Raw genomic sequence first — 22,507 nt, forward strand, 5'->3', positions numbered from 1 at the left:
TTTGATTAGATTTTGCACTAACCCCCCCCCCCCCCTCCCACAGCAGCAGCAGCGGCAGCATCCATCTGTGGCTCACCTGTGATCGATATAGTACGTATTTGATTGTATTAGCTGCTGGTCTGGTTCATTAGTGTCCCTCCCAGCTGCAGTGTTCTAGGTCAGCTCGCCCACCCACGTTGTTTTGTTCTGCACGCTGCAAAACAAGACAGTTGGACCATCATTATCACTGAATCATCAGCATACTATTGATCACCCTTTATCTTTGACGTTGTAATTATGCTCCCACCTCTTCAGGTTTCAGCCAATTCAGGGTTTTCAAAATCCCCAGGTACTGAAGTTTATGTTGAAGTATAAGGGTGCTTAGTTTATTCCTTTGGCTAAAGCGATGTTTATTCCTTTTAGGGTCGCCATGTCAGTATGCTTTTACACCACTCAGCTTTTCCCCTCTAATATGATTGTCTCATAGCCAGTAACTGTTATCGGACCACACACACACACACACACACACACACACACACACACACACACACACACACACACACACACACACACACACACACACACACACACACACACAATGTTATCAGTCCAGAGGCATCAGATTACCCTGCGTTGGTTACATTAGCACTAAGAGCTCAACCTCTTATCTCTGCACATTAGAGGCTAAACTATTGTGTTTGTGTGTGTGCACATTTGTGTGTGTGCGTGTGCGTGCGTGTGTGCGTGATTGTTTATATGTGGTCTGATGACACATTGATTATGAGACATATAGACTGTAGGTGAAAGTTGAAGGAGGTAGAGATGAGGCTGTTACAACCTAAATAACTTTTTTTGTTTTGTTTTCTGAACGAAACATAAACATATCGTGGGACGTGAAATGTGACTAGCGCACAGAGAGAGACAGAGGCACACCATCTTGATCGGATCATGCTGTGTCTTAGAATACACATAGACCTGTTATGGTTAGCAGAGGATAAGACTGTAATTAATTGGAGTTGGTTGGCGTGAAGAGCATCATGTATTTTGACCTGCGTGTTTTTGGCAGTAGGATGACTCAGTTAGCACTGGACTGCTTTTCCCAGGGAGACATAACAATGCTGGTCCACCATAGGGTCAAGCAATGCAGGGGGTGATGGGTACTGTAGTTACCCACTATGTAATTACCAATGTTCTGTAAACTTGGGTTTCCCCGTGTGTGTGTGTGTGTGTGTGTGTGTGTGTGTGTGTGTGTGTGTGTGTGTGTGTGTGTGTGTGTGTGTGTGTGTGTGTGTGTGTGTGTGTGTGTGTGTGTGTGTGTGTGTGTGTGTGTGTGTGTGTGTGTGTGTGTATTGTTTTTAATGCAACTTTACAGTTTAGACTAATATTACGCTGCATAAACGAGAGACGAGAGATGAAAGAGAGCAAAATAAAGTGCCAGAGAAAGTTCATGTGAATTTCTCACTTTGAACATTCCGTTCCATCAGCTGAGGCAAAAAACATGTTCTCAATTAAGCCTGATTTATACTTAGTGATACACCGGTGTTGCACACCCAAAATAGCCGATCTACAAGCTCACAAAGCGCTGTGCTCTGACTCGTGAGCTTGTAGTGTGCCTATTTTTGGTGCGCAACACCCGTACGTAACTTAGCGTAACTCAGGCTTTTAAAAGGAAATCTTGCCCATGATTAACTCCCTCCTCTTCTCCTTCTCTTTTCTGCTTTTCACCTTTCAACCTCAATCTCACCCTCTCCCTCTGCATCTCCTCAAGTGTGGGAATGAACAGACAAAGAGAAAGAGGGAGAGACAGACAGACATACAGACAGACTGAGAGAGAGAGACACAGACAAAGAGAGAGAGAGAAAGCAGGAATATGGAACTGTTTACTCTTGCCAATTCTCTCGTGAGAGGGTCAGCCACACGCATGGCCGCACGCACGCGCACGCACACACACACACACACACACACACACACACACACACACACACACACACACACACACACACACACACACACACACACACACACACAAAGGCAGTGCAGTGTGAAAAGTTCATCACAAACCTTCTGGATTGCAGCCAAGAGACACACATTCACGTGTGTGTGTGTGTCTGTGTGTGCGTGTGCGTGTGTGCGCGCACACACACACACACACACACACACACACACACACACACACACACACACACACACACACACACACAGCTTAAGGCAGCGTGCTTCTGAAGAAGAGCCCTTCTGTGACTCAGCTCTGAACGTCTCTCTCCATCCTCCACCCTTCTCCACACATTAACATGGCCTCTCTGATGTAACACAGCAGCCAAGGATCACAGGGTAGACCGTGCCTTGATCAGAGGCTCATTCTTCAGCTATAAAGAGGAGGGCAGGGCGGCAGTGTCAGTTGATATTGTAATTCTTATTTAATAGTCTTTAAGAGGTACACGAGCAGGAAGATGTATTTGACAATCGAGGTTGCTTCTACACCCGGTTCTTCATTTGTTCTGGTTTTCTTTGTGCTGTTCTCTCTCCCTCTCTCTCTCACCTCTCTCGTTGTAAAATAATTATAAGAATAACGATTCAATCATTTTCTTATTAACAATATTCTTCAAAAGAATCCATTGCATGTTGAAAAAAAAACAAAAAAAACATTTGCCTCCTGGTCTACTGGCCTTCTGTCCTCATGCATGTTCTGTTTTTCTCATGAGCTTTTCCTTTTCCCATACCTCCCCACTGGGAGATGTTTCAGCTTTACTTCCAATTAATCCTAATGACCTGTACTTTATGTTCTTTCCTTGTACTTTTATGCCCGGCCCAGCCGTTGTCTGAACGCATCAATTAATCTGCTATTAAACACATCACTTTTTCTCAGATCGTGGGGTTTGTAAGGCGTGGTTTGCGTCCCCCCCATTGTTCCAACGGTCCGGTCAGTACCAAGACGAGCGATGGGGTGGTTCACGTTTTCAACAGCATTTTGGGCTTTCTTTGATCAGATTTTGATCAGCTTTTTTTCCTTTTTTTTCCCTCGCGGTCCTTCATTCAGCAGCAGCCATCCATTGAAAATGGGATTGCACACTGAATTAAATGATTAAACGTCATCGTAACGGTTTTAATCCATTAAAACCGGGAACGCATCTGTGTAACCTCTTAAACCATTATTTTATACTTTGACTTACTTGACTTATTCCTGTAAGCTCCTAGATGGAGCATAGGGCCGCAATCACACCCCGCCATCGGACTCTGTTTTGGGCAGTTTTCTTCAGCTGGGCCCACGATAGTCCGGTTGTCTTTGCCTCACTCTCCACTGATCTTCTCCAGGTCTTATTTTATACTTTGGCTATTCAAAAATAGCAGATATACAAGTTCATAGCGCGGCACTCAAGCTTATAGATCTGCAATTTTTGAAAAATCTTGAAAAAGTGTGCATTTTTAAAGCAAACATTTTTAACTCAAATCTTCTGGTGGGGATGTGGGGGTGGGGGGTGTCCTGGAAAAAAATATTTTCAGATGATGAAAAGGTTTGAGAACCACTGATATTATAGCAACATACGTGTTTCAGAAAACTGTTAGGATTTAGAAGACATTTTGCAGAAGTGGAACCTCAGGTCTAAATGGATTAAATATAGGTCATCATATATAATCTCCCTACCCCCCCCCCCCCCTCCTTTGTTTTAACCCCTCCAGGGACTGTCCACAGTGTCCTCCTTATCTTGTGTGGAGGCTCGCCCCAGCACCCTGGGTCAGTCCCAGTCAGTGATGAACATCTCCAGAATGTCCCCCAAGGCCGAGCCCAAGAAGAGGAGAGCCCCAGCCCCACCAGGAGGTCCAACGCCCACCCTGGGTCACTACAGTGTGGAGGGCTACCAGGTAGGCCTGTCACAATTATCACATCATCGCCCGGTCACATTTTTTTTTTTTTTGCAATTACTTTTTATACTCGTCAGAGTACTCATTCATTCTGTGTAAATGTATCTGTTGAAAAAAAAATCATACATTTTCAAACATTTCAGAAATAGCTTAGATAGCAGATCTACTGTACAAGCTAGCTTACAAGTTGTGAGCTTGTAGATCGGCTATTTTTGACATTTTGGCCGTAGTTATTTGTCATAAATCATAAGTCCTGTGCAGTTTCGTTTACAAAGCCCAAATGGCAAACGGAAATGTAATTTTTATGTTCAAATGTTCAATGCCAGAAACACAATTAAATTGTTAATCGCAATTATTTGTATGACAATGAATTGTCAAGTATAATGTCATGACAATGACAGCCCTACTGTCAGGTAAGGAACTAGAATTGGGATTAACACATACTGTACATAGTTCAAGGATAGAACGAACCCACACACCGAGCTATGGTGCAACTGAAATGTATTTAATCACACGTTTCAATCCATGGTGGATCTTCACCGGGTCACTCACACACACACACACACACACACACACACACACACACACACACACACACATGCACGCGTCAGAAGTGCATAATTGTGTTGAAGAATGATACAAGCCTTTCATCTAGTTCAAAGGATGTCTTTAACGCGTACAAAAACATGAATTCCTCAGCTCTGAGAGTTTGATTTAAAATTTGGACTTGAATGTGACAGTTCATTTATCTTTGACGTGGCTTTTTGGTTTTGAATATTTGGGCTCTGAAGAATTCAGCCACAAGGTCACAGTGACCCATGTCATGCCGTCTACGTCAGAGCCACAGCTCCCTGTAGACTCATCGTGGTGTTATGGCTCCATTTTGGAGAAATGTTGTTTTGCAAACAACTTCCTTCCTCTCTACCTCGCGCTGATAGTATAATAGGCCTTGTTTGTTTGGAGGAGTGTTTGTTTATGGTGAATGTCACCGGCAGGAAAGTGTGTTTTCCGGGCAGGGGAGAGAGAACACACATGCCGTATATGCTGTGCTTTTGAATTTAGTGCATGTGAACTCAGCTGACCTTAGAGCAGAGAGTCGTTCTCAAAGTTGGGGTCCGGGGACCCCCCAGCAAAATGAGAATCAAAATAGATCTCAAATGTATTGGTGAAACTCTGTTTCCAGTGTTATATAATGTTAATAGTAATAATAAGCACATTCAACAACTAGAATATAAAAAAGGGAATAATAATCAAAGCATAGCAGCAACATTAAGACAGTTTTGTCTGTTGGTCCTAGCGCTTAAGGTGCTTGAAGGTGCAAAGTGCAAGGCTCTTACTCCTAGGCCTTAAAGCTACCACACATGCTTATTTTAACTAAAAAAACTGTCTGCATGATTAGAGTAGAGTATGTTAATATAATATAACTAGCACATCGGCAGTGATTGGAGATGGTCTGCCTACTCTTCCATTGAGAAATTGTGACCTTATAGGATCAGGAAGGACACTACTACTGGTTGACAATGTCAATAAAGTTATTTAAAGCAGACAGTGGACGGGATTGGGTACCACTGTAGATGCCGCCATCTTTATTGTAGTTTGGACGTCATTGCAATTACTTCTCTCCATCGGGAGAGGGAGACAACGGACATAAAATCTGACGGAGTTAAGTTGCTTTAAGTTAAAACAGAGCTAAACAGAACGGAGATGAAAGATTCTATTATCTGCAGACTTGAAAGAACATTATTTAATGAGGTTCATTTGGGAAAGTGCCTTTCAGCAAGTTCACCACAGTGAATTTACGGTTCATCCCGATTCAAAGAGGTTATACGCTATCGTGCTGGCTTACTAATTGCTAGGTAGCAGGGATTAATTTGACGGGATATAAAGGGAAATGGCTTTGTTAGTCCAAAGCCCTAAATAAATCCCCTTATCACGCTGCACGTTATAATGGAAGACAGTCAAATTTAACTGTGACCAATGCGATCAAACTGGCATCTGATAGTGAGTACTTATCGTATGAAAGCCTGTGGGGCACAGTACTGTAGAAGTCAGAGACCATTAGGAAGTCATGACAGCTAGGATAGAGACAAGGAGTGGGCCATCCGAGGACAGGCTGAACATTCTAATAATAGAGTTCACTGGCTCACTCTGCTCTTGCTGTCTCTCCTCCACACATACATACATTCTCTCTCTATCTCTCTCTCGCCCTCTCTCGATCTCACTTAAGCCTCATTTATTATTCGGCATACTACATTTCCAACAACCCCAAAATGTCTCTTTGTTCTTAGTTGAAAATCGGTTATTCAGAGGATATTGCTATACTAATGTTTTCTCCACACGTCTGCTAAAATAGAAGGACATCTTTGCATCTTACTACCTTCTGTACAGTTCCTCTTCAATTCAACGGCGACCTGAAGATTTGTATAGGGTCATTTTGTGAGCTTTTGTGGCCTTTCCACCCCTTTATAAGATTGTAAAACTTAAGATAATGCGAGCGCAACTCCAGGCTCGACTGTCTCTTTACCGAGTGCATGGTTCAGAAGAGTTCATACGAACAGAACAATCACCAGCACTCCGGCTATAGGTACTTTTAATTTAGGTTGGCAGCTGCCCTTCTGTACCTAAATTGAATGTACCTTGTGCATTTGCGTGAGTACATTTTTCAGTTTGTCATTAGAATATTCTCTCAGGGTAAGGCAACAGAACGGCGGCAGTGTGGTGTAATCTTTAAAGTGGAACTTTATCTGTCATTGTGCCCTCATTAAGCTGCTCAGGTTGCATTTCCCCGTGGCAGAGAAATTAGCTTAGTGATTCATGATAGATCATGCTTACAGGAGTCTCATAAGGATAGCTAAAGGGTTTGGACAACCCCGCTGCTTTGTTATTATAGAGTCTGACAGATTTTTGGGTCCGATAACAATCCCAATTCTGGAGAGTCGTAAGACGACCGATTACCTGTTTTTTTATCTATATCTTTTCAAAAAGTGCAAACAAATAATTATTTATTTAACCACTTAAGCCCTATAAATAAGGGGGAAAAGTTGATCTACAAGCTGTCAACGTGTCGCAATGCATTCGCTCATAATGACATGGCCAAAATAGGAAAGCCAGGTTGAAGTGGCTAAAGTGGTTCGGGCTTTAATCAGGAAGCAGCATAATTCCAAATGGACCCTTAGAGGCCTGTAATTCTGAGAGTGTACAAATGGAACAAAATGGACCTGTATGGTCCTTCAGATTTATGGGGGTCCTTGAAATGTAAACGTTTGAGAACCACTAGCTTAGAGTTAGTCATCTGGCATTCTGCTCTGTGCCACAGTCTAGCCCACTTCACCACACCTTCATCCTAGTTGCCTCTGTGACCTTGGTGTGTGTCGGTGTGTGAGAAGAGAACATTAGAGACTGTAAAAGGTGAGCTGAGGACAGCCGGTCAGAGTGACTTCAGTCCTCATTATAGACCTCCCTCTGCTCAGGACAAGCTCTCTGTTCTTGTGGGCAATTAATAGTGACATACAAGCTACCTATAGTGGACACATGATGGCACGATGACGGCTGTATACGACTGATGAGATTGTTATAATGAAGCTGAGTGCTCTGAATAGCCTTTGGAGAGGCTGAGGTCACAGTGGATTGTCGTTAAGACTTTTACAACAGTAAGAATATAGTTTGATTAATGACGATGACAAGATGACGAGATTATACATTTAGCGAAGTCTCCTATAATTGATCATGAACACAATATTGGTACAGTTTTGTCCATCGTGTTATCTCCGCCAGGACAGAGCGACAGGGGGCAGGAGTTCATGTTTTCGCCCCTGTCCGTCTGTCCATGTTGTTTGTCTGTCTGTGCAAGCCCTGGACTGATCGGTGTGAAACTTCGCGCGTGCACTTCAAGTAGACCAAAGACGAACCTGTTTAAAATCAACCTCTAATCAAGCCTCTATAGAGTGCGTGATATTGTTCTGCAGCAAAATTCGTCCCTGCCGCCTTGCGTTTGGCTGAATGCAAAAACGAGAAAACAAGGACTCCACCCCCAGAGGGGATGGTGGGGGCGTTGTCACATTCTAATACAGCCCAATAGCATAATTCTTTAACTGGTGTGGTGGCGTGCCTCACTGAGCATTGAGCTGTCAATCCCAAACCTCGGTGATCGAACCCCGTTGCCGGCACTCTTTTTCCGACAACCGCAGACCATTTCTTTAGGCCAGTGGTAACCAACCTTTTCAAGCCCAAGAGCACATTTTGTTTCCAATTGTAAGCCATGATCTACCACTAAAATATGTTTTAAAAAAACGCTTGTCACGATTGCAATTTCTGACAGGCTCAATGCATTTGCATACATCCACATAAACACTAGTAGTTTAAATAAGAATAAAGATGATGGTTATATAATCAATGCCTAAATATTAAGAAAAACGTATTAGAAATATAAATATTAGGACAAAAATACAAATAAACTTCTTTGTCGAGTTATTTTTAAATTAAACAAAACACAAAGGACATGAAATAAATTGCTTTTACATATTTCTTCTCTTCAATGCACAATATTTAGTTTCTCAGTTCTCAATTTCTCGGAATTTTCACATTTACAGATATTCTGTTCAAATGACAAAAATGCATCCATGACCATATATTTGCACAGATATGGTGACAGATACAATACTCTCAGGATCAGCCCACCTTTAATGAGACTTCTGTGACTGCACATTATCTGCAAGCCATTTGAAATCTGGTTGATACTTAATGAATGCCAGTCTGAGGCAGTCATTAAGATGTGAGTCAGTCATACAAGTTCTAAACTTGGATTTTATTATTTTCAAGTAGGCATGCAGCTTAAGTGCACAAGACACAATCAGGGGGATACTTCACAAGTGACCAAAAGTCCAGGTTTCTAGCTCTGCCCTCCAGTTGGTAGTCAGTTAGTAGTTCAAAAATCTCCATTTCAACACCTGTAGTTAATGCAAACACATCCTGCATTTTAACTGACAGCTGTTCAATGTCAATACTGAGGAAAGGGATACAAAAGAAGCTACTTAACTCATGCCTTGTACCTCAACAAATCTACAGCCAAATTCTGATTTCAGTTTGTTCAATTGGGCACAGAATTGTTCGGGATGAAAAGCAGTTGTCTGTGAGGTTTTGTGACACCTTCTCAAGATTTGGGAAGTGTGTCAGCCTTGCATGTTTTATCTGAGAGCTCCACCAATCGAGCATCCTTTTGAATGCGTTGACTGCACTGATCGAAGTTTAAGGGCCTTGGGTAGACAACCCGGCCTGGTGGAGATTGGCAGAGATCTGCGCTCTGAGGAGGACCATTCTAGTTAGACTTTTGAGGTATTTTTACTTTACTGGAGTATATCCAATATTCAATATTTTTACTCCACTACGATTATTTCAAAACTATAGTTACTATTTACTTTGCAGATATCAATTTAAATGTATATATAACCACTTTAGCCCTATTTTATAACTATCTGAAATAAATAGCTGATCTACAAGCTCACAACATGCATCACGATGCGTTGTGAGCTTGTAGATCTGCTATTTTCAAACATGATTGTACTTTTACTTTTGGTACTTTAAGTATATTTTGATGCCAATACTTTTGTACTTTTACTCAAGTAACATTTTGAACACAGGCCTAAAAAAGTATTTCTACATTGTGGTATTGCTACTTTTACTTAAGTAAAATATCTGAGTACTTCTTCCACCACTGCTTGTGCTGAAATAAGATCTCCTGCGATGGTACTTTGTAACGTTGTAGAACACTGTTTGAAGATTTAACTCCAGCGTTCTCCACTGAAAAGGCTTGCATGTCACGAGACTGCGCTCGTTATTTCTTGAGCGCGGCCCGCGAGCTGAATTATGTGTGCGCGGAAAGTACAGGAAAACAACGCCGCATGGCTTCCCTTGGACCAGCGTTGCCAGGTATTGTGAGAGAAACAAGCAGCCAGGTCATTGAAAAGAAGTCCAAAATAAGCGAATAGGGCAGTTCAGTCCAAATGTATTGTCGAATGTTGTTTTAGAGCAGTGGTTCACAAACATTTTCATGTCAAGGACGAATATATTGGGGGTCCTTGAAGGACCCCCAATATATTCAAGCGACTTTACAGAAAAACAAGCCCAAAGTAGCTTATAATAAGCAGACTTGGCAACACTGCCTTGGACGCACTAGCCTAGTCTACACTACACAAATTCTGTGAATTGTCAATGGCTGCCCGTCTGCCACTGGGCCCACCCCGCGATCGACTTAGAAGGCTTTGATGATCTACCAGTAGATCGTAATCGACTGGTTGGTTACCCCTGCTTTAGGCCAATGAAGTATAGTTTTGGACCGCGACCGAGGCACACAGTCGAGCGAGCTAAAGCGAGCGAGTTGCCATGCCGAACGTTTCCGAAATTCGCTTGAGCCTACTCAGCGCCGTTCGAGTTATGTACCAACAGGGACAGAATCGTGAATAATGTTTTTAGGTGAGCGTTTGCCCCAGCTGCCACTCAAAGTGACTACTGGCCAATCACAGCGCGTCTTTTCCGGGTCTTGGATGAGGTGCGTTGCATTTCACTATCACGCCTATAGATTGCACCTCCAAAACCGTTCTTACTGCTGCACATAGAGGGCCATAAACACGTACTGACTCTTCCCCCCGCAGCTTTCTCGTGTCCCGACGGCTGCACCCCATGACTGACCGAAAAAAATATATATGTCCGCGGACATTCTCATTGAAATGCTTTGACCAGATGCCCCCGCTGTGGCCAGAACAGTCACGCACAAAGCTGCGAGCGCAAATACAGCATGTGTGTGGATGCTTTTTTGATAGGCTCGAAGCGTTACCTCCTATGTTCTGTCAGTAAGGCTACCGGTAACGGGACCCGGGGGGGAACGAGTAGCATCGTGCCTCCGTGGTGTGTGTGTGTGGGTGGGGGGGAGATGATCGCCCATGTGTGTTCGCCACAGGCCGCATGGATGTACCGTGGTGTGTGTGTGTGTGTCTCTGTGTTTGTGTGCGCTCGCGACGGCCGACGGCTCCGCCTGTTATATGCACGGGTGTGTGTTCTGTGCCTCCACGACGGGATGTGTACCCGTGTGTGTGTACACACGACTGACTACACAGTACAAACTCACTTTCGATCCCTGATAAACTCTGTTCTCAGCGCATAAGTCAAACTGCACACTTTGGGTGCTCATATTCCCCTACGGGTATGGTCTAGTAATAATAATACCAATACCAGGAAGACAATTCGTATTCGTTTCATCCCTGTGCAAGAACATCCATTGACTTGAGTGCCATACGCTGCATTACATCTTATTACAAAAAAGTGACATAACTGAAATGTTTTCATCCCTGATTTACAATAATTGTTGTCAGGAATCCTACCCTATACAGTCTATGGTAGGTGGATCATTACTCAATAGGTGGTAACTTAAGATATGACGATGCAAGAGGAATGGACTGGGATTACTGTGGCGTGTGGGATTAGAGTGTTTTTATTCTCTCAGGGATCAAGGTGTCACAAGGTGCTAAAAAAAACACTGAATAATCACTAAAACCTATATTGTGGTATGAGACTAGTTATCATCTGGGATTTTGGATATTGTAATATTGTGATACTGATATGACATAAGTGTTATCTTTTTCTGGTCAAAAATAGCAAAAATAGCGAGTCTGCAAGCTACAAGATTGCAGTGATTGAAGGTGTAAATTGTTCGGCAAAAAGTATGTCTCAAGAGTACTGGTTTCTTTTCCCCTTCCACTTGATTTATTTTCTTCTGAAGGGGGTGGTTGCTATGTTTGCTAGAGGGAACGCTGGAAGGTTTCTTTGAGGAAGGAAGATACATTAATACCAAGAATAGAAGTCGCAGAGTAATCTAGTAGAAGGGCCAATTTTGAAGAATATGATTTACAGCTTATCTCTGTGGTGGCATAGTATTTCCTGCAGTTGAGGTTGTCATGGAGGCCCGGGACGTTTCCATATCCTTGTTTCCGTACTGTATACCTAGCGACGAACAATATTTGTGTTTGCTTTTGTGAGGATAGCCCTGAAGTGAAAAAATGTTTTGGAACACTTAGTTCCAACACAATCTTGTTGTTGTGTTTTTTTGCACCCACAAAGATAGGTAATCTGTTATTGTGGTCTGGAAGAGAAGCTATGTCTTCTGTGCCTCAGTTTGGAGTGAAATTGTGTGTGTGTGTGTGTGCATATATATGTGTGTGTGTGTATATATATATATATATATATATACACACACACACGCACGCACGCACGCACGCACGCACGCACGCACGCACGCACGCACGCACGCACGCACGCACGCACGCGCGTGTGTGTGTGTGTGTGTGTGTGTGTGTGTGTGTGTGTGTGTGTGTGTGTTTGAGAGAGAGAGAGAGAGACAGGGAGAGAGTAATATAATGAGAAGCAAATGAAAAACAAAAGAAAAGACAAAAACAAATGTTGAGAAAAGTAGAGAAAATTCTGAGAAAAAGAACAAGAGGAGGAGAGTTGGTAAAATAGAGAGAACAAAGTCAGATTAAGTCAGGCCTTTGACTTACATAAGAGTATCAGATGTGTGTATTTTGGACTGGCGAGCCAACATCAACTATGTATAAACCACACACAGGGTCATATTTCTAAAAGGCATAGGAGCATGAAATCTGGCTGGCAGCGCACAGACTGGCAACCTCACCTTACAGAGAGGGTGGGGACTGAGAGAGGTTCAACATAGGACAAGGAGGAATGTAAAAAAACAACACAAAACAGGACAAGATTGGGATACAGGGAGAGACAGACAGAGAGAGAGAGAGAGAGAGAATGAGAGAGAGAGGGAGAGAGAAGCTAGAGCAGAATAAATGGTGATAGGAGGAGAAAGAATTGTTGTGAAATTGAGACAAATAGACTAAAGTTTAAAAAATGCATTATTTTATTTTCATTATGTGACTTGACTTTTCCTCTTTCTAAATATGGTGAAATATTGAGCTCACGTACAGTTTGATATTTTCTTGCACATTATTGTGCTTTTAAAACCTAGGTTTTTACACACACACACACGCACGCACGCACGCACGCACACACGCACGCACACACACACACACACACACACACACACACACACACACACACACACACACACACACACACACACACACACACACACACACACACACACACACACACACACACACACACACACACACACACACACACACACACACACACACACACACACATTTCACATTTCACATTTCACATTCACATTAATAGCAGAGGGATTCAAGGAGGGAGGGAATAGATGGTGAAAGGAGGAAACAAGAGAAAGAGAAGGAGGAGGAGAAGACACTGTAGGCTGCATGCCTTGTGTTGGGACTGGGGGGTGCTGTAACTCGGTGTGTACTGTAACTCCATTTTGTTACATTTGTACGCTCTCAGAATTAAATTAACGCTCATGATTTGACTGTGTGAGTGATACAAAAAAGAAAAAGAAAAAAAACAGAGCGAAGGAGAGTCAGCCTTCAAACTTTCAAAGTGGATTAATGTTTCATAATCGCCGACTCGGTGAAGTGACCCAAGTCAACCATGACAAGAAGATTAAAGTTTGACGAATTTTCTCTCAGTTTAAATGCCACAAACTGGGGTGGGGGCCGGTGGGGTTGGGGCGGCGGTCTGGTGCCTCAACCAGTTAGTGCATGTACCGTACCACATGCTCCTAATGAGTTGCGAGGAGACAGTCTGGTTCGAATCTGACTCCTGTCATCATGTCTCGTGCGTCTCTCCTCTCTCTCTCTCATTCCTCCTCGTCCCCGTTCCAGTCTATCTACACTCTCCTATCTAATAAAGCAATAAAAAAAAGCCACAAATTAAATATTGCCATAAACGAGCCATGACAGCAGAAGGCTTCTTTATCAGGCTTTGGTGTAGATAGGGGTGGTGTGGAAAGTTCTGTTAACCCATTAAGACCTGAGGCCGATTCTACAAATGTCTTCTAAATCGTTCTAATTTCTGAAAAACGTATGTTACTAACTTTTCTCAAACTTTTTCACGTCAAGGACCCCCAAAATTATATGTATTTGGCCGCCGACCCACATCTCAAAATATTTTGTTCCACGGACCCCCAGAAGCAACTATTTTAGTGTAAAATGTTCGCTTTAAAAAAATATGTATATCCAAAGATTTGCACGCATTTTCAAGATCTTTCAAAAATAGAAGATCTACAAGCGGCACGAAGTGACGCGCTAGGAGCTTGTATATCTGCTATTTTTGAATAGCCAACGTATAAAATATGGTTAAAGTGGTTACACAGATGCGTTCCCATGTTTTAATGGGTTAATAGGCCAGGTGTTTGTCTATTAGGTCATGGAAAGCCTTTGGAATTTACCAGGCATGAGTTTCTATTGGAGACAGACCCATTGTTTCATTACACATTTCATTCTCTGTGTGATCTCGTTTGAATATTACACCCTAAAACAACAACTGTATTTTGTTTGGCCAATTCGTCACCTTTTGAATAATGGCATAGTTTTAGCGCCAATGTGACACAGGCCTTTATCTACTTTAGCCCTATTTTGTTGTTTGGCTATTAAAACATTATGAAAGACCGTGACAAATCTTGAAAAATTGTGAAAGACATTTGGATTTTATTTTTTAAATCAAAATAGAGACTCCAGGGTTAATGTGGTTCTTCAAAACTTCATTTGAAACCACATACTGGGCGCCTTTTGCCTCAGGCAGTTAGTCCACGAACCACATGCTCCTTGTGAGTCGTGGGGACCATGGAGTTTGAATCCGACTCCCGTCATGTCTCACATGACTCCCCTCTGTCTCCCCTCAATTTCCTTTCTCTCTCTAGCCTCTACACTCTATAATAACAAATGCTTTTTTTTTTTTTAATTGACAAATATTACGAATATTTCACCGCATATAGTATGAACAAAATCAAAAACAATTTAACATAATTATCACCTAATTCGATTCACGCATTTAGATCATGCCATTAATCGCATCGAACTGACATTAGTATGATTACCATTATCCTTTAACTACTCCATCATGTTTTCACTGTCCCTTTCTGAGCTAGAAATATGATTTTCAAAGGTGTTGTTCCAGACAGTGTAGCAAGGTGTTTGGAGTATAGGGGTGTGGGTAGCAGGACTATACTGTGCAGCAGACAATACATGGTGATTTCTTCACCATCAGAGTTCATCACTCAGGATTTTGAAGTGTAGAGATGTCCCAGACGGTCCCAACTGTGTCATGTTGCCTTCATGTGCATATCATTTCATAAGCATGGATTGATGTGTGTGTGTGTGTGTGTGTGTGTGTGTGTGTGTGTGTGTGTGTGTGTGTGTGTGTGTGTGTGTGTGTGTGTGTGTGTCTGTGTGTGTGTGTGTGTGTGTGTGTGTGTGTGTGTGTGTGTGTGTGTGTGTGTGTGTGTGTGTGTGTGTGCGTGCGTGCGTGTTTCTGTCTATCTACCTCTCTTTGTGTGCCAGCATAGCAGCTTACGGTAAAGAAGATTGCAGATGAAGGTGTAAGCACTGCATTTTCAGCTGGCCGATGCGTGTGTGCTTGCTTGTGTGTATGCACATACAGTATGTCTGTCTGTGTGGTTGGGTGTGTGTGTGTGTGTGTGCGCGTGTGTGTGTGTGTGCGCGCGTGTGTGTGTGTGTGTGTCTGTGTGTGTGTGTGTGTGCGTGTGCGTGTGCGTGTGCGTGTGCGTGTGCGTGTGTGCATGTGCATGCTTGCTTGCGTGTGTGTGATTGATAGAATTGGCTCGAGTCCCTGCTGCTGATCCATTCCTTTGGGAGAATAGAGAATTGGCAACAGAGGGAGGTTTGTCTTTCTCAGCCATCCATCAGTCCCATCATTATCTACAGCAACAGTAGCTAACTTTAATCTGCCCTAATGCACTGCCCTGATTCAATCTGCACTGGACCACCATGTTCAGCATGTTTAACACTCACTGCAAAGCATCTGTCTGACCATTCTAACTCATGTCTTTCTTTCTTTCTTTCTTTCTTTCTTTCTCTCTTTCTTTCTTTCTTTCTGTCTTTAACCCATTAAGACCTGATGCCGATTCTACAAATGTCTTCTAAATCCCAACAGTTTGCTAAAAAACGTATGTAGAACGTCAGTGGTTCTCCAACTGTTTCATAACTGTCAGGGACCACCCAAAATGATATGTATTTGGCCGCGGACCCCCATCTCAAAATATTTGGTTCCCGAGACCCCCCAGAAGCAAAGCATGGGTTAAAGATGTGTCTAGTACTAGTAAACTAGTAAAACTTCTGTATGCCCCTCTTGTTTGTTTGTTTGTTTGTTTGTTCCTTTCTTTCCTTTCTTCCTCGCTTGCTAGACTGTCATTTAAACTGTGCGTAACAATTTGTTCAACAGTCACTGTAAAGCTTTCCGTCTGCCCCTTTTGTTTGTTCATTTTCTCCTTTCTTTTTTTATTTGACTTAATTGAATTGAATTTCTTTCTTTCCTTTTTTTCTTTTTGCTTCGCTTGCTTGTTTTTCTCTCTTCATGTTTTCTCTCCCCTCCTATTTCCCTGACATGTCCGCACCCCAACAGCCTCGCCCCTTTGTTTATAACATTTGTTGACAGGTCTCAAGTCCCATGTCTCAGACAGGGAGCGCCAGCTGTGCTGCTGTTGTTGTTGTTTTGATGTATTTGTGGCTAATAAAGCACAGGCCCAGAATGAGTGACCCTGTTGTTACATAAGAATACATCAGAAAACGAGCTCAGCAACAGCATGCAACATGAGAACAATCAAAACAAGGGAAGAAACAGGAAAGAAGATAACAGGGCTTTCCACATGTACAACACGCACTATAGACCGAGGAGCATAGAGAACATTGGTTCTCAAAGTATGGTCCGGGGACCCCCTGAGGGTCCCCAGCAAAAGTAGTAAAACATAGCTTCACAATAATTTTAACCACTTTATCCATTTATATGTTGGCTATTAAAAAATAGCAGATCTACAAGCTCACAGCGCGTCACTTCGTGCCGCACTGCGAGCTTGTACATCTGCTATTTTTGAATTTCTTTGAAAAATATCGAAAATGTTTCTTCTCTTCTGGGGGTACCTGGCACAAAGCCTTTTAAGATGGGGGTCCACGGCCAAATACATATCAATTTGGGGGTCTTTGACACGAGAACATTGTTTAGCTCTGTTTGCAGCACATCCCTCCATCTCTCCTCCTTTCTGAAGGAGCAAGACATTGTGTTCTCAATCAGTCACGGAAAAAGGAAGGAGGAGGTCGCTGCTGCCAAAGCAAACAGGCAGAACTCCCTTTATCCATCTCTTCTTCTCTTCCTCCCTCATTCTTCCTCCTGCAACTTTGTAGGCCACTGCTGTTGCTAATGTGTGCTTCAGTCTACAGAGTACCGGAGTCCTGACATCACTCGTTAATCCCCTGGGTCGCGGAAGCAATTTCTCTATGGAGAATAACATTGGGTCATCTTAGAATCGTCTCATATAAGAATTGTGGTCCAAAAATAAACAAACTGTCCCGGCGATATTGTCAGGGAGGTGGCTCTGTATCGTTTATGATAGTCAGTCACTCATATTTGTTACAGTCTGTTTCTGGTGAAAAGTTAACTAATTTGGCAGCGGTAACGTTAGCGTTAAGTTAGCGTTTTCTCGCCGTCAGTTGATGCTTCGTATCCATATGAGTCAAAGCGCCGTGCTCATTTGTTTATTTTTGGAACACAGTTCTTATTTGACGCAATATTAAAGTCTATGGGAATTCTGATTTTTTTACGCGACCCAGGTAGGATGCGTAAATGATGTCAGACTTCGCTGCTCTATGTTATCTGTACCTGCATACTAACTTTCTGAAAGAGCTCTCTAAACATGCAATCAGACATTTTTGTGTCATAAAGTAATATGAATTACTACCATACTATACTACCATAAAAAAATATGAGTACAAAGTTCACAAACCGATGATAAATCAACACGTATCAACTAATATGTGATAAAAGACAGTGTTCTTGTGGCATCTTTTCTTTCTTCATTAGGCCTGACTTTAGGCCACTGGTGCCAGTGGCACTGCTGCAGTGGGTCAAACAATTAGAGGTTGTGCTGTATCCGCCAATTAGATTTTGAGACATCTTGTGTGGAAATGTTGGCCAAAGCTGCAAGTAGTGTTCATCCTAGCATGAAGGTGTACGGCAAATTCCATGGCAGTCCAGCGAGTAGCTCAGAGGTCTGAATTTTATTATAACCTCTTCAAGACAAAGTCCAGTGGTGGAAAAAGTACTCAAATGTTTTACTTAAGTAAAAGTATCAATACTGCAATGTAGAAGTACTCTGTTACAAGTAAAAGTCCGGAATTCAAAATTTACTTGAATAAAAGTACAAAAGTATTGGTATCAAAATGTACTTAGGGCTCGTTCACACCAGGACTGTTTGGAACCAAATCAATCAAAAGTACTGTGTCAAACTTGACAAAGTTGGTACACTTTTACCAAAACCAATCAAAGTACCAAAAGTAAAAGTACAAAAATGTTTGAAAATAGAAGCTCACAACGCGTCGCGATGCGACGTGTTGTGAGCTTGTAGATCGGCTATTTTCCAATAGCCTAGGTATTTTCGTGATTTCGTGAGCCCAATATCGTATCGTTTCATGAAATTAGAACAATGAAAAATCGGCACATCCCTAGTAAATGTACTTTGTTACTTTACACCACTGCCAAAGTCCAACTACTGTACTCTTCCAGGAGTCCTGAACCTTAATGCACACTATAATCAATCAATAATAATCAATCATGGACATCTCGGATGTCAGCATGAACATTGTGTGCTGGTAGTCTTCTGCTTAGAGTGATTGAAGTGCATAAAGACGCTACAGGTCCTCTGTTCTTATGCGCTGACCTCAAATATTTGTATGAGTGTTGAGTTAGGGGCCCGGGTCGTGTATGCGTGTCTCCCGCCGTTTCTACAGGAGCATGCTGTCCACGGGGTGGAATCTTTTGCACTTGAAGCTGTCAAAACAGCTTGTGTGTAAAACCCGGCAGTATAGATGAGGCGAAGGTTTTTGTTAGTCTCAATTGGCTTGAGTGTGTGTGTGTGTGTGTGTGTGTGTGTGTGTGTGTGTGTGTGTGTGTGTGTGTGTGTGTGTGTGTGTGTGTGTGTGTGTGTGTGTGTGTGTGTGTGTGTGTGTGTGTGTGTGTGTGTGTGTGTGTGTGTGTGTGTGTGTGTGTGTGTGTGTGTGCGCGCGCGTGCGCAGGCATAGGCATGTGCGTGCACCAGTCCTAGCCCTCATTGCAGTCATACAGAACATAGCAATACTGGTGTCCCTCTAAAATTACTGTATTACTCTAGAAGCCAATTCAAAGTCACGCTTTGAAAACTAAATCTCTTCACGCTTTCAGTGCTAGAAGCAGTTCCTGGCTCCACTTGCAATTGATAGTAGTGAATGGCTTATAGTAAAGTAATGGAGTGACTTTAGTGGAAGTAGATGGCACAGTGGATTTCACAAGAGTGAACTATGTCTAGCACATTAAGAGTATCACAGTGTTTTTCCTCATGGCATGCATTCATTCAAAGAAAGCAAAAATGGTCTAGATTCATGTAAAATATAAGGCTAGTAGTGTCTTATGGATAGCATTATGTTTTGTCCCCTTTCATCGCCAAGCATTCTCATATATTTATTTATTATAGATAATGCTTTGCTTTTATATGTTTGCTTTGCTTTCATAATGTATGCTAATTAACCATAACAAACATGCCAAATGGATACACAGCAAATGTCCTTACACCTGAGTGAGATAAAATATTCATACACTTACCACAAAATCACCAAAATGCAACCAGAAATGGATTCTACAGGAAAAATCACATAAGGATCAACTGAGAAAAGTTTGGTACACCCTTATCAAATTGTTATAGGATTTGCCATGTCTAATAGTCACTGTAGTGACTTTACCTACTGTATCACTGAGGGGCAACTGGGTCAACTGTAGTGTGCACAATAAAGAAAATTAGCTCTTAATATCTTTGGATTTAACGATCCATTTATTGAAACACTTGCAGACTGGTATCAGGCAGTTCTTATGTAAATATTTCCTCGCTTTCAAATCCATAAAGCTACTGTAGCTGCATTCATAAATCACTCACAAAAACAGACACGCTGACCTGGCACGGCATGTGCACACGGTCGAAAACGGCTTGGCATTCCCAATTGCGCACCTGGCACCGATGCAATCACCCATTGCCAGGTATATACTGTATTAGTGAACCACCCACTGTGGTGGTGATGAACAAAACACCTAGTATGAATTTAAATATACAAAACAAAACAAAACAAAACAAACATATATTATATTTAAGCTCCAACAGTCACAGACTCAGACTCCAAATTCACATTTCTGAATTTGAATGTATATTGGCTTAACACACAAGCCAAACATCCTATCCCCTTTTCCTTTCCACAATGTGAAAGTTTAACTAATGACAGCCATATGTAACTGGGCTTGGGCAGTATCAATTTGTTCATACCATAAAAAAATATGGACAGCGTTACGCCATTGGTTTCTACAGACTGTAACTGAAGCCTATTTTTCAGTGATTTCAAATCCGCCATCTTTCTATTTCCGGTTCCGAAATGAAATGCTAACGGAAATGAATGCTATTGGCTGCAACCGCAGCAAGGGCGGGTCTTCACTCGGTAGAACCAATAGAAACCCTATAAACATACTCTACTTTATCATTAATTTGAAAATGTATGGGACCATAATTTACCAAAACGCATATCATGGTGATTGAAAGAAGACTTTAAATTAGCGAGGCGAAGCATATAGTATTTATAACGTTTATTAAGGTAATAAAATCAAGTGTAAAGTTCGGCCAAAAAAACATCTGCTTCCTAATTGCTTCTGCAACTAGCAGGGGTGAAACAGCGGTGAAACAGCGAGACTACAGGCCATTCATATAAACAGTCACTTCCCATATAGCCTCAATTTACAAGCCGGATGCTAGCCCCTTGGTTCATGCCCTCCTGACCTTCCACAGGGGTATGCTGTATTTGTATAAACAACAACAATGTAATAGCAAGTCTACTGGTGATAGAAGTCATTGTAGCATGTATGACATTGTCTAGCCTACAATGCTGTGCCAAATATGCAATTATTCCACATACTATTCTGGCTTGGTTTAAATACTTATAGGGACCATAGAATAATCAATAGATTGGAAATAAGCACCATTCCTACATAGCTTTAGCAGCATACAGTACATTGTTGGCGGACCCGATGACATGGGTGGTCGTTGCAGACTGGTAGTTGAATAAAATCATGTGGCTAATAAACGTATTTTGTAAATGGAATTTATCTAAAGAAGATAGATTTATATGTGGCAATATTTCCATGATTCCATATCTAGGAGTATCTGTACTTTTGACGGTATAGAAAATTGTACCTTTGGGATTTCTAAATATCCTGGTATACCATAATACCTTGATACCACCCACACCCAAGCCTATACAGTATGTAACTGGCAAAATATGAGGTCCCTCTTCCCCTTTGATTGGAGAACCACGTGGACCAGTTGCAGACTGGTTGACATTAGAGTTCTCAAATTCAGCCAGAACTCGACCCTACCCGACCTGACCCGGCGTTTTCAGGCCAAAAATGTATGCTAATTAGTCGGGCCGAGCCAAGCCTCAGGTTCCGTTTTGGCCATTATCTCTGGAACGGAAGGTACAATCTGCTCAGTTCAAAGCTTGTTGGATGTGTGACTTTAAGGACATTAAGCACATATTGACGCGAGCTTTAGGAATGCACTGCGGATTTGTAGTGGAAGTTGAGAGTTGTGTAAATCCCGGGAAAGACGCGCTGTGATTGGCCAGTAGTCACTTTGAGTGTCAGTTGGGGAAAACGCAGTGGTTGTTTGAAAATGTATTGTCCCAAGCAGGAGTCGAACATAGACTCCCAGTGGTAGTGCATTGGGAGTCTAATGATTAGCGAGGTGCACCACTGTGGCCGGTGCAGAAATCGGGTATTCAGGCTGTATTAGAATGTGACGTCCAAACTCTTCTAATGTAGAAGAAAGAAGTCGCGGGGAGCACAGTTGATGTGATGGCAGGTCAGATGCGTTTTGACACATCTGTCATTCAGAAGGATCCATAACAGTCTTCAAAGGTATGTGCAGGTGTACACCAGTATTAATGAGTTGCTGCTGACCTTAAATATGGTAAATAAGTATAAATGTAAAGAAAAGGCTGCACACTAATAGCCACGATGCAGGATTTATTTAAAGAAACACCAACGTTTCGACCTGGAAAGGTCTTCTTCAAATACCAACATTTCGACCTGGAAAGGTCTTCAGAAGAACACCTTTCCAGGTCAAAACGTTGGTATTTCTTTAAATAAATCCTGCATTGTGGCTAATGAGTATGCAGCCTTTTCTTTACTTTTATAGGAATCATGAAATAATAATAAATAGCTGAATGGTCCAAATACAAATCTAACGCACAAAGCTTTGGAGCACCAAACTTTACATGTTACTATTATTATCTGCAACCATTTGCTATTGTTTTATCATCAGATTAGTGTATGTAATCTTACAGTTAGTGTTAGTATATTAATCGTACAAATTGCCTTTTCTCTTCAAACATGTTTGTAAATATTGCAATGCGACAAGTGTAATCCAATTACCTTTTAACAGTGTCTGCAG

The 22,507-nt window shown here is 42.1% G+C and overlaps 1 protein-coding gene across 5 annotated transcripts in view; it reads left to right on the top strand.

The window, feature by feature from the left end:
- cobl (cordon-bleu WH2 repeat protein) overlaps positions 1-22,507 on the top strand; it is a 113,911-nt gene that overhangs the window by 55,045 nt on the left and 36,359 nt on the right. For all 5 annotated transcript variants that reach the window (XM_084053264.1, XM_084053268.1, XM_084053266.1 and 2 more), the window contains one exon: positions 3,658-3,840. In XM_084053264.1, the coding sequence (XP_083909390.1) occupies positions 3,658-3,840 (183 nt within the window). The remainder of the gene's footprint in view (positions 1-3,657; positions 3,841-22,507) is intronic.

Source organism: Gymnoscopelus microlampas (genome assembly GCF_963454915.1).
Source record: "Gymnoscopelus microlampas genome assembly, chromosome: 3".
Classification (NCBI taxonomy): domain Eukaryota; kingdom Metazoa; phylum Chordata; class Actinopteri; order Myctophiformes; family Myctophidae; genus Gymnoscopelus; species Gymnoscopelus microlampas.